The sequence below is a fragment of the Galeopterus variegatus genome, unplaced genomic scaffold (assembly GCF_000696425.1).
Source record: "Galeopterus variegatus unplaced genomic scaffold, G_variegatus-3.0.2 Scaffold182, whole genome shotgun sequence".
Lineage (NCBI taxonomy): Eukaryota > Metazoa > Chordata > Mammalia > Dermoptera > Cynocephalidae > Galeopterus > Galeopterus variegatus.
The window spans coordinates 200,766-212,918 of record NW_007726293.1 but is presented as its reverse complement, the minus strand read 5'-3'; the positions used below and the strand labels follow the sequence as shown (position 1 = coordinate 212,918).

The 12,153-nt window shown below is 57.7% G+C and overlaps 1 protein-coding gene across 1 annotated transcript in view; it reads left to right on the top strand.

Moving 5' to 3' along the window:
* The first annotated feature begins 6 nt into the window (after positions 1-6).
* ADAP1 (ArfGAP with dual PH domains 1) overlaps positions 7-12,153 on the top strand; it is a 59,896-nt gene continuing 47,749 nt past the window's right edge. The window contains exon 1 of the mRNA XM_008564175.1: positions 7-154. Within this exon, the coding sequence (XP_008562397.1) occupies positions 73-154 (82 nt within the window). The 5' untranslated portion in view covers positions 7-72. The remainder of the gene's footprint in view (positions 155-12,153) is intronic.

The window sequence follows — 12,153 nt, the reverse complement described above, 5'->3', positions numbered from 1 at the left end:
GGGGCCCTAGCGAGCCCGGCGGACGCTCCCGGGCCCGGCCCTGGCATCGGCATCGCGGGCTGCATCGCGGCCATGGCCAAGGAGCAGCGGAGGGCGGTCCTGGAGCTGCTGCAGCGGCCGGAGAACGTGCGCTGCGCCGACTGCGGCGCCCCGGGTAGGTTTGGGCCGGGTGGGTGCGCCCGGGATAGGTACGGGCCTGGGTAGGTGCGGGTCCGGGTGGCTGCCGGCTCGGCTCGCGTGGGTGAGGGTCCAGGTGGATGCGGGCCGGGTGCGGTGCAGGCCCCTATGTGTGCGGGCTGGGCCCTGGGGACTGGGAGTGGTGCCGCAGGCGCCTCCGGGGATGGGGGCTCTGGCCTCCTGGCTCGTTTTGTGCTCGGGTGGGGCGTGGGCCCGAGTGCACCTACGGGGACCCTGGGCCCTCCCGGCTGGCCGGGCTGGAAGGTGCCTCTCCACGGGCCCCCCGCCTGCTGCTGTGCCACCTCCTCCCCTCCCCCGCCGGTGCGTGTCTCGCTGTCACCCGCGGACCGCCAGCCGCGTTGCGAAACCTCGGGCTCTGAGAGCAAGGAAAGAGGAAATCGTGGCCGGCGGCTGGCTTCAGGGAAAGAACGGAGGAGCCGGCCTGGGGTTTGCGCGGGTGGGTGTGGGGGGTCCACCTGGCTCCCTGGAGGTGACGTCATGCTCCCCCTACAGGAGTCACCCTCTTGCAGCAGGCTCGGAGCAGAGGGAGGAAGCCCTGCCCAACCTCCCCAGACTGTGAGGAGAGGGTATCCCTGCCAACTCCTTGCACCTAGCTGCTCTGGGGCAGGTGGCCAGGACAGGTGAGGCAGGGGAACAGGTGGCCCCAGAGACAGGCCCTCAGTCCACCTGCTGCCCTTTTCTCCCAGCTGGGCATCTTCCAGATCTGGTGCCTTGGTGGCCCCTGGTCTGGGGTGATTTCTAAGGCTCCAGAGTCCAAGGAGGTACTTCCTCTCCCTTCCTGAGGCTACTTGTCTTGTGATTGGCTGTAAAATGCATGGCTCTCAGACCAGCCCTGACCTGCTCCTGAACTGGCAGACCCAGGCTGGTCCTGACTGTGAGGTGAGGAGCAGGCAGGAAAAGCCCCCAGAGGCCACTGGCTCAGGGGCTGTCCTCCAGGCACACCAGGAATTTGGAGGCTCCTTGCCTGAGCCCTTCAGAACAAGCCTAACTCACCTAGGTCCCCAGGGAAGGAGGTGGGCAGACCTTGCATTTGTTCCCTGAGAAACTGGTTCGAGGCATGCAGTCTCTGGACATCCTGAAAACAGGACCTAGTTCCCGGCTCTCAGCCCTTCACCCCTCGCTGGGCTGGGAGGGGTCTCTGACAGCTTGAGGTCCTGGGAGTCTGCTGGTCAGCCGAAGGTTGGCCCTGAGAGGCCACACCAGTAGTGTGAGTGTCCCAGAGGGAAGGCGGTGACAGACATTTCTGGTTAGCCCAGCAGGGCCGAGGTAGCCTTTCCCCCGCCCTCCTGAGGCAGGGCAGCCGCAGGGCCCTTGCTGATGGTGCAGTGGGGTGGGTCACCTCACTGCTGTGCACTGCCCCTGCCAGCTGGGCCACCTCGCCCAGACTCTCCCCACCTCACTCTCCAGGACCTGTATTTCCACTTGTTCAGGAAAGCAGGCCGTGCCAGAGAGAGGCGGGTGACAAAGGGCAATCAGCTTGTCCAGCTCTCAGGGTTGGCCTGGGGGGGCTGTGGCCTGGGGGAGGGGAGCCAGGCTTGTCACTGTCTCTCTCGTTTCTGGCCACACTGCCAAGGAGAGGCTTCTCTGAACATAAAGCCACTCTGCAGCCACACTCTAGGCCTCCCAGCCTGGCAGGAGGAAGAGGGGACTTCCTTGGCCTGTCGGGCCCTGTAGTGACCCCTTCCCTCCCAGCCCACCCACTCAGCTTCCATCTTGGCCCCTCAGTCTAGGGCCCTGGCCACGCTCAGCTTTGGAGCACAGCCTCGGCTCTCCCAGTGCCCAGCACTTCCTGGCATTAGGCCAGACCTCTGGTTTTTCAAAATTGGCCCATGACATCAGCACCTTGTTTCATCTGTCCAGCAGCCTGTGGAGCAGGCAAGCTGTGGGGGATTGCTCCCACTTTACAGCTGGGAAACTGAGGCCTTGAAAACTTGAGCTGTTTTGAGGGACATGGTGCCCCAAAGGCAGAGCAGGTCTCCTGATGCTCACTGTGCCTAGGTGACCCCTCCCAGCTTTGCCCCAGGGCTGTGGCCATGTTGTGGAGCAGGAAATGTCAGGAGGCAGGGGGCAGCTGTCCTGCGTCCCCCCCCCCCCCTGGCCCCCATGGGATGCTCCTGAGGCCTTGAAAACTTGAGCTGTTTTGAGGGACATGGTGCCCCAAAGGCAGAGCAGGTCTCCTGATGCTCACTGTGCCTAGGTGACCCCTCCCAGCTTTGCCCCAGGGCTGTGGCCATGTTGTGGAGCAGGAAATGTCAGGAGGCAGGGGGCAGCTGTCCTGCGTCCCCCCCCCCCCATGGCCCCCATGGGATGCTCACTCAGGTTCTCTGCTTCTTGGCTGAGGCTAGGCTGGTCTATTCCTGTTCTGTGCTGCTGTGGATGCAGCTGGGACCTCCTGTCTCTGCTGTGGCCTGGATGGGGGACAAGGGGCCACTCTGGTGTTGATGGGGGTTGGGGATGGACAGCATGTTCTGTTGTCATCAGAGCACCGTCATGTGGACTGGCTCATGGCTGCTGTTCCCAACCATGCTTGTGTGAGCAAAGCATCCTTAGGGTGAGGGTCCCCACGGCATCTGCTCTGGCAGCAGGACATCAGGGCAGGCCCAGGCCGCCTCTGACCACCAGGCCTGGGGGTTCCAGGGTAGATTTGGGCAGACTCCCCCTCCCCACCCCTGTTGGCCATATGAAGGCTCCTGGGAAGGAGGCAGCCTGGGGGTCTCTGTGGCCCCCAAAGAAGCTCCTCTGACGCTCTCCCCTTTATCTGTCCCAGTGGTGGACTCCTCCAACCTTGCTCATGGGGCCCCATCCATCACCACCCAGAGAGACTTTTCTCATCACAGGTCTGGGCGGGTGGGTGCATGGGCTTGGGTCCATTCTCCTGTATACCTGGTGGGGGTCTCCATAATGGGTCGGAGTTGGGGGAGAGAGGAGCTGCCTCTATGCTTTCCCTAAGCTGCCTACCTAATTGGAAAAAGTGACAGATTCTCCTCTTTGAGAGTCAGGTCGTCCAATGCCCCAGAAGGAAATTAGCTCTTTAATTGGCTTGGGGTGTGGGTGATAATCCTATGGTCACCTGGGTGTCTGAATCGCCTGGAGCACCAGGTAAAACCAATAGTCCAGGAGCTCCTTGGGCCTTCCAGCTCTGGAGGTCTGGCTCAAGGAGGAAATCTTTGTTTCTAACAAGACTGATCATTTGGGGCCATCGCTTGGGGGCCCTGGTGGTTCAGGAGTTGCTTGTTCATCCACGCCTGGACCTGAGGCCCCAGCCAAATCCAGGCTCTGGGGTGGCCCCAGGACTCAGGGATGACCGGGTATGAGTGACCCTGGGGCCAGTCCAGGACTGAAGTACATGTCTGCAAGGCGCATGGGTTAAACTCAGGCTGCAGACTCCTCATTCAACCCTGGGAGGCTTCAGGGCAGAGGTGATGTTTCAGAAATTGCTGGTAGCAGAGGCAGAAGCACTTTGGCAGGGAAGAGTTTTAGGAATTTGGCCTAGTTTGGGAGAGGGTCCTATGTGCTGGTGGGTGGGTGGCAGGGGGCTGCTGGGTGGTGGGTTGGGCAACCTGCCCCTCCCCTTCCTGGAACAGCAGCCCACCGGGTTTGTTTTTTTTTTTTTAATTGTGATAATATATATATATAAAACATAAAATTTACCCTTTTAGCCACTTTAAGGGTACACTTGAGTGGCATTAAGTACATTCACACTGTTGTGCAGCCATCACCAATGTCCATCTCCAGAACTTGTTCATCTTCCCAAGCTGACACTCTGTCCCCATTGGACGACAGCCCCCAACTCCCCCTCCCCAGCCCCTGGCACCCACCATTCTACTTTCTGTCTCTATGAATCTGAGTCCTCTAGGGACTTCATATAAGTGGAATCCTACAGTATGAGGGGTCTTCAAAAAGTTCATGGAAAGATTTGTATTATCTTTTAATTCCATTTTTCCATGAAATTTTTGAAGTCCCTTTGTATCTGTCCTTTTGTGCCTGGCTTATTTCACTTAGCATAATGTCCTCGAGGTTCATCCATGTGTAGCACATGTTGGAGTTTCCTTCCTTTTTAAGGCTAAAAAATATTCCAGTGTGCGTATAGACCATATTTTGTTCGTCGGCTCATCTGTAGATGGACACTTGGGTTGCTTCCATCTTCTGGTTATTGTAAACAATGCTGCTATGAACGTAGGTGTGCAAATACTTCTTGGAGACCCTGCTTTTGATTATTTGGGGTACATACCCAGAAGTGGAATTGCTGGATCACGTGGTAATTGCATATTTAACTGTTTGAGGAGCCACCAGACTGTTTCCCCTACCTGGTTTTGTGCTCAAGCCACAGGTAAAGGATTCATGTGCCTGCCCACCCCGCGGCCAGGTATGGAGGGTTGGTGCTGCAGCAAGTTGGCTCTCAGGGCTGGGAGGAGCTGGAAGTCTTTCCCTCTGTCCACGTGCTTGGTGGCCCTCAGGCCTTACCATCCTTCCTCACCTCCCACCTAGACAGCACTTCTCTCCCCAGCATCACTGTTTGAACGTACAGGTGCCTATCTGTGGTGCATGCTGAGGTTATCCCACAGTGGACTCCCTGAGCTGCTGGGCTGGGTGGTGGCACCAGCTGGCTTCTACCTGCAGGCAGGTGCTGTGAGCTGGGCCTATGCTCTGGATGTACCTCAGGTAGGGGGTGACACTGCCCCATGCCCAGGCCCTATACTTCTAGGCCACTGCCAACTTTATATTTAGGGGCATTTTATAAGCCCTTGCTGTGCACCAGGTACCTGCTAGGCAGGTTCATTTACTTATTCTCTATCGCCTGTAAGGTGGCTGCATGAGCCCATTTCACAAATGAAAGAACTAGTGCTTGGAAATAGGAAGGGACTTCGGCAGGGTCCAAGGGAGGCAGAGGTGGCAGGTGGCAGTGTGGATGGGAGTTGTATGTGCCTGGGAGGCAGACCTGAGCCTTCAGTTGGTGCCCACCCTGAGTTCCAACAGGCATGGCACCTTTCTCCAGTGCATGTGCACTGAGTACCTTGCTGTGTGCAGTGCCCAGGTTCAGGGCCAGATGGGTCTCTGCTCCACAGTCTAGTGAGGGAAGACAGACACAGAGAAGTGACTGCACACAGAGACAGAGGAGGCAGGAGGTGACCTGGGTGGAATAAGCATCGGTGCTGTGGTGGAATAAGAAATGCAAGGGTGACGGCAGTGCATGGCCACGCTGCTCAGAGTGGTCAGAGAAGATGATGTTCCAGCTGAGACCTGAATGTTGAAAAGGAGTTGGCCTTGCCAAAGTCTGGAGAAAGAACATTCTGTACTGTTGGAACAGCTAGTCCAAAGGCCCTGGGTCCAGGCCTGGCTGGGTTGAGGAGCAGGAAGAAGGCCAGTTGAACCCAGCAGGAGGCTCTGGAACAACAGGAAGGAGGTGTCATGCCATGCAAGAGTCTATGATTTTGAGATCTCCTGGGCTGCAGAGGTGGAGAATGGGATGGAGAGGCTCCCAAGGGAGGGAGGTGGCTGGAGGAGAAGATGGGCCCTGGGCCCTGAGCACGCCCAATGGTCAGAAATGGAACCAGCAGGAGTTCTGGCCAAGATGATGGAATAGACAGTCCCCAGCATCACTCTCTCCCATAACTCAACCAATTTACAACTATAAAAATGTAACAACAGCCAAGCTAGGGCTGCTAGAGTTCAGCGGAAGAGGAGAGACCTACAGAGTTCATGAAGGGGGAGAAACCACGATGAGAGAAAGAAAAAACTGCTCAGAGTATTTCAGGCCACAGCCACTTTAAGGCTGGAGCTGCTGAGTGCACAGAGCAGGAGTCGGCAGAAGCTGCAGCTGTGCCCTTCAGATGGAGTTGCTTGGAGGTGGCAGGGAGGAAGAGAGCCTTGGTGGCCACCAGGACAGCAAGACCACTAATAGGGTTGCCGTGGACCCATGCAGGAGAGAGGAGCCAGAACAACTGAAAAAGGGGAGCCACTTAGAGACCAGTGAGTCATTGCAACGGACTGACGCAGGGCCTGTCCCATGGGAAGTGTTTGGGCAGTGCGGGAGACGGGCCCACAAGGAGAACACTGGGGCACAGCAAGGACAGCTGATCCAACCCCCAATCAGCACAGGACCACTCAGAGGAGACTGGTGGGGAATGCAGAATTGCATGGGGTGCCATTCGATGAAAAAACTCAGGCCCAGATCAGAGTTTCTACACAACCCAGGTGCACTGGGTCTCTGGAGAACTGGAAATACCTATAAGGTCAACCATTAAACCCTGAGCTGCACAAAAAGCCTTCCCTAGGGAAATGGCAGCAAAGAAGTTTAGCTCAACCACACAGCTCAAGTGCTGGTTTCCACAGGAAGTTTCCCCATTTTAGAAGTAAGCAAATGACAAAAAATTAGTTCCAGCCCAGACACACTACCAGTGCCTTGTGGCCCCACCTGGGGGACCCAAGGTATGGAGCCAGGGACAGGACCCTCGGCCCACAACCAGGCACACTGCCTTCACTAAGCAGCATGCTAAAAACATCACCTCCATGTGAGTGGCCCACCACAGCCACCACAGTAACCACGGCTGCCACAAAAGCGGCTAGATGCCCCAACCACCACGCAGATGGTCCACCAGCCACTGGAGTGCATTGACACAAGGAGAGTCACCAGCAGAGATAAAGAAAAGAAGAGGATGTCTCTCTCCACAAAGCCCATTCCAGAGTGACAGAAGAAGCATCTGCTCTATGATAATATTCGGGGACCTGATCACACCTCTCAGCATTGGACAGATCATCTAGGAAACAAATCAACAGAGTAACCATTACTCTTTCAGAAGGAGAGAAGAAATCTAGGGTTATCAGTGTTGGGGGGGCGGAGGGAGGATAGGGAGAGATTGGACAAGGGCATAAATAATTAGTACAATTTGTAACAATATACATGCTAGTAATATTGATTTGATTAATATATGTCAACATTGAATCCCCAAAATATGTACAATCAATTATGATTCAATAAAAAAAAAAAAAAAAAAGAAATGGAACCAGCACAGGAGACCGAGAAGGAACAGCATGGAGATTGGAGGAGACCTGAAAGAGCACAGAACCTCACATGCCAAGTGAGGAAAGTGCTTTCAGGAAGGGAGCCTGCGGGCTGTGGGTGGGTCAGCAGAGAGCATGAAGTGTCACAGGGTCGTGGGCTGTCGTGCCCATGACAGCAAGGCGGAAGGGCTGGTGGGAGCTGGTGGCAGCACGTGCACAGGCATTTCGAGGCATTCTGCTGAGAGAGGGAGCAGAGGCCTACGCGGAGGGCACACAGGAGGCCCACGGAGCCATTGCTGCTGCTTCCTTCATGAGGAACAAGGCCAGGGCAGTGGCCAGGGGGAGGCACCTTGCAGGGGAAAGGAGAGGGCTCGACAAGGCCATTTCGAGGAGTAAGAATATATTGGGAGGATATAGCTGAATCGTGGGACACTGTCTAGAACTACACCAAGTGCCTTCTACATGGCCATGCGTCTTTCTCTAGAACATTCTGCTCTGGGGCACAGGCTCCGGTGGATGGAGAGGTGGCTCATGGAAGGGTCATGGAGGATGAGAGTCAATAAGCGGGAGTGAAGGTCAGAGAGAGGGCACAGCTGGAAGGAGAGTGTGGCGTGATTGGCGATGACTAGGTTTGGGGTGTGGGTGGGCAGTGGCCGGGAGTCAGGCTGTTGTCCAGAAGGTGACTGGTGGGAGGCGCATGAGGAGGCGGCCACCACGCTGAGGGGAGAGGGTGGGAGTGACAGGCTGGCAGGGGGCTGCAGGGGCAGCCGTGTGCTTGGCGTGGAGTGGGGGAAACAAGCAGGCTGGCAGGGCCAGATCAGAGTGGGGCAGACGGGGTTAGAGGTAACAGTCGGGGACCACGCAGGGCCTTGGAGATCACTGTGAGGGCCTGGCTTTTACTCCAGGTAAGGTGGGAGCCATGGGAGGCATGTGAGCAGAGGAGTCTCCCCAGCCACTGGAAGTGTCACAGGGTCGTGGGCTGACGGGTTAAGGTGAAGGTGCTTGCTTTGCAGGATTGCAGACCACAGCGACAGTGGCTTGGTCTAGGGTGGTGGCAGTGGGTGTGGGGTTAAGGGTCAAATCCTGGATCTATTTTGAAAGGAAAGGATGAGATGCCGTTTGCTGAGATGGGGGAAATGGTGGAGAGGCAAGTGTGGGGACCAGGAGCTCGGTCTGCAATGTGTAGTAGATTGAGAAGTCGCTGTCCGGTCTCCGAGCTGTAGAGACGTGAGCCTGTAGCTGAGGAAGGCTCTGGAGGAAAGAGGCTGGAGGCAGGAATGGGGGCGGGCGGGGCACGTCAGATTATAAATATTTCTTTCTCTTTCTCTTTTTTAAAAAATCAAGGCAAAATTCATATATGATAAAATAATCACTCAAAAGTGAACATTTAGTAGAACTTAGAATATTCACAATATTGTATAACTGCCACCTCTACCTAGTTCCAAAAATATGGTTTTTACAGCCAAAAGGCCCAATGAGATGCAGAGGAGTGAGCCCCGCGGAGAGGACCATGCGGGAGTGGAGGCGTCGCAGGGGGTGGCAGCGCGTGGGGAGGGCGGGCCCTGGGTTGGACGCCGCTGATCTGGGAGGACCAGGAATCACCCATCAGGTTTAGTGCCGCAGAGGCCATGGTGACTCTGATGGGAGTGGGGGGGGAGCAGTGACCATGAGAGATGGGGGCGAGCCTGGGGAGGTGGCTGGGAGGGGCGATGTGGGGTCAAGAGAGAGATTTTGAAATGTGGAGCATGTTTGGGTGTGAGTGGGGGATGTGCTTGAAGGAGGCCCCTGGCCAGGAGGAAGGGAGGGCATCTGGCTCTGGAGGGAGGCCCCACGCAGGTGGGCCCCGTGCTCTCAGTGCAGTGGGAAGAGGGGGGAGAGGGGCTGGGGGCTGAGCAGAGAGGAGAGGGTGTGCCTCTCACTCCCCCAGGCGGGGTGTTGCAGATGCTGGCCGAGCTCGTCTACTGTGTGCAAGGTATGCCCTTGCTGTGGGACCCATCGGTGCCCAGAAGCAGCACGGCTGCCCTAGTGGAGCTAAGATCCCAGAAGGGGACACAGAGGGCCAGCAAGGTACACAGAAGACCAGATGACACAGTGTGCTGGGAGGGTAGCCAGTGAATGGGGCCTGGAGCTCCGCACGGGGCGGGGTGGTCTGTGCCTGGGGGACAGCCATGCATGCGCCCCACCTCATGAGACCCCTGGAGACCATATGACTGTGGGGGGAGGGGGTGGACACTGAAGCTGAGAACTGGGAGGCCGAGCCCCTGCCCAGAGAGAGCCCGTCCCACCCAGGGCCCCACCCTCCCGCCTCAGCTGCCCAGCGCTAGGAAGGGCAAAGGTCTATGGAGCCAGGCCGCTGTTCCACAGACAGGTTCCACCGCTCACCTTCTCCCCCTGCCTGGGCCTTGGCCAAGAGGGACGCGCCTGCTCCAACTGGCTCAGCCCCAGGGTGTGCCTCACCTGCCTAGGTGCCTCAGACCAGCTCCCGGAAATGGTGAGGGGCTGAGTCACCTCGGGGTGGCCAAGGCAGGGCAGAACTGGAGCAGACAGAGGGCAGACGGCAACTGGGGAGGGAGGAAGCAGGCAGCTTTATGCAGAGTCTCAGGGAAGACAGGGCAGCTGCTGGAGACAGTGCCCGGCAGAGCCTCAGGCCTGTCCCCCACCTCACTGGGGGGCCTCCACCCTCTCCTCCACACCAGCCTGTGCCCTTGGCCACCCCTCGGGCCCAGGTGCACCTGTTGGCCTCATGGCCTGTCCTGGGTAGAACACAGGCCCGGAAGCTGACTCTGGGCCACTGGGCAGGAGTTCAGGAGTCCTGAGTGCTTAAAAGCGGTCCAGAGAGGTGGCAGGGCAGGCTCTGCCCGGGCATGTCTGTTTGGTCCTGCAGCCCCTTTCCCCACAGGGAGGGGGCACCCAGAGTGGAGCCTGGCCTTCGGGAGATGCCCTCCTGCACAGGTCTAAGGGGTCCTGTGGGGGTATCCAGCCAGCTCTCCTCCTGCTGCGGGGCCCTCCTCCCACCCTGAGGGTCTCAGAGGCTGGGCAGCTTCTGTGTACGTGTGGGCACTCCTGCTCCTGTACCTCTCTTCGCTCTGATGGGTTTGTGGGGAGGGTGTGCACATGTGGGCAGGCCTGGCTGCGCCTGACAGCCTGAGAAGGAAGCGGCCCAGCCCAGCCCCGGCCCCTCTTCCCTGGGCCCTCCCTGCCAGTCTTTGTCCCTGCTGGAAGTTGGGGGGCTCCAGCTCCTCATCTTCCCTCTCCTCCGTGAGCCCATTCTGGAGGGCCTGGGCACACCATCGGGATTTCCTGCAGATGGACCCAGAGGCTTTTTAGGGGGAGGATGAGAGTGAGGATCAAGTGAATTACTGGCTAGCTGCAACGCAGGCTCAGTCCAGGAACAGTTCATCGTGAGTCAACTTGATGCACACAGAAGTGGCCATCGGGAGCTGGCCCTGGGGCAGGCGCTGGTGCATCCAGAGCCGGACTGGGCACACCCAGGCAGGGACTCTGCCTTCTGTTTTGGTGGCTTCAAGGGCCGATGTGGCAGTCACTCTTCCAGAGGCCAGAAGTCTTAAATGTTGCTCAGAGTCACCTACCGAGTCACCTATCAGGGCTTTCTTCTTACAGGGTGTGAAGACTTCTTTAAAGGAGGAACTTTGGCTGGCTGGTTAGCTCAGTTGGTGTAGAGCATGGTGCTGATAAGACCAAGGTCCAGGGTTTGATCCCTGTACCTGTCAGCTGCCAAAAAACCAAAACAAAACAGGGGCTCCACCGAAAAGCCTTCCACAACCCAGGGCAGGACCCTGGGGGTGGGCTTGAGAGCAGGGATGTGAGTCCCGAGAGCAGCAGGAGGATGGTGTGGCCCCTGGCTGATGGGAGTGGGGCGGGGGGGCGCATGTGGGCTGGGCTCCATCCTTCTGCCGTTAGGATCTCTGAGGCGATTTGCAGGGGAGAGGGGCGGCTTGCGCACAAGTCACTGATAAGCGACTGCTTCATAGGGTGCTCTGGGTCTGTTGCATGCTGGGCACCGGCAGGAACCACCCAGTGCCCGCTTGCTTCAAGGCAAAACTGTGGACAGATGACTTAAGTCCTCTTTGATCAGAGGTGACATTTGAGCTGAGTCTTTGCTAGGAACAGAGCCCTGGGACAATGCCTTGGAATCTTTAGCCTGATGTTCGGGGTGAAACAGGACGACCCATCACTTGATCGCGTTCCTCCCACTGCCCGGCTGTGCACACGCCGTTCCCACCGCCCGGACCTGGCCACTCTAGCCTTGGTTACTTCCCGTACACCCTTAGCGCTCGAGGCTCCTCTCTCCGGGAAGGCCTTGCCGCTGCCCTGCCGGCTCCCCGGGCACCATCCACCTCTCCTGGGGCCTTTCCTTTGGTGCAGTGAAGTGCTCTTTTGTATGACTGGGGCTGAGGGCCTGTCTCCTGCCCGGGCTGTGAGCTCCCCCAGGCAGAAGCCCATTAGCCTGGCACTGAGTGACACTGAAGAATGTTTGGAAAAGAGAAAGGCAGGTGGAGGCTGGTCTTTTGGCCAATACATCTCTTCCAAAATGTCTTTCTGCCTCTTCCACACCAGCCCCGGGGGAGCCCAAGAGGAGGAGGCTGGAGGGAGATGGGCACTTTGCCTCCTCTGGGGATCAGAGGGATTCCTCGTCATTCTGGGGCCCTGAACCCCTCAGCCTGGGGCTCTCTGCTCACCCTGAAGGCCGATGGTGCTGAGTCTAGAGCCTCCCTGGGTGGGAATCCCAGCCGTGCTTAGCCTGTCGCATGTCACCAGCCTGGTCACTTCACCTCTCCAAGCCTGAAGTTTAGAATCCTAAACCCCGTGAGACCCCACCTTGAGGTGACAGAACTGAGAGAGACTTCCTCCTTCAAAGCCCCACACCTCCCTTATGCGTTTTGCTCCTGTAAGGGCCAAGACTAAAGTGGGACATCTTGCTCAGGTGTTGAT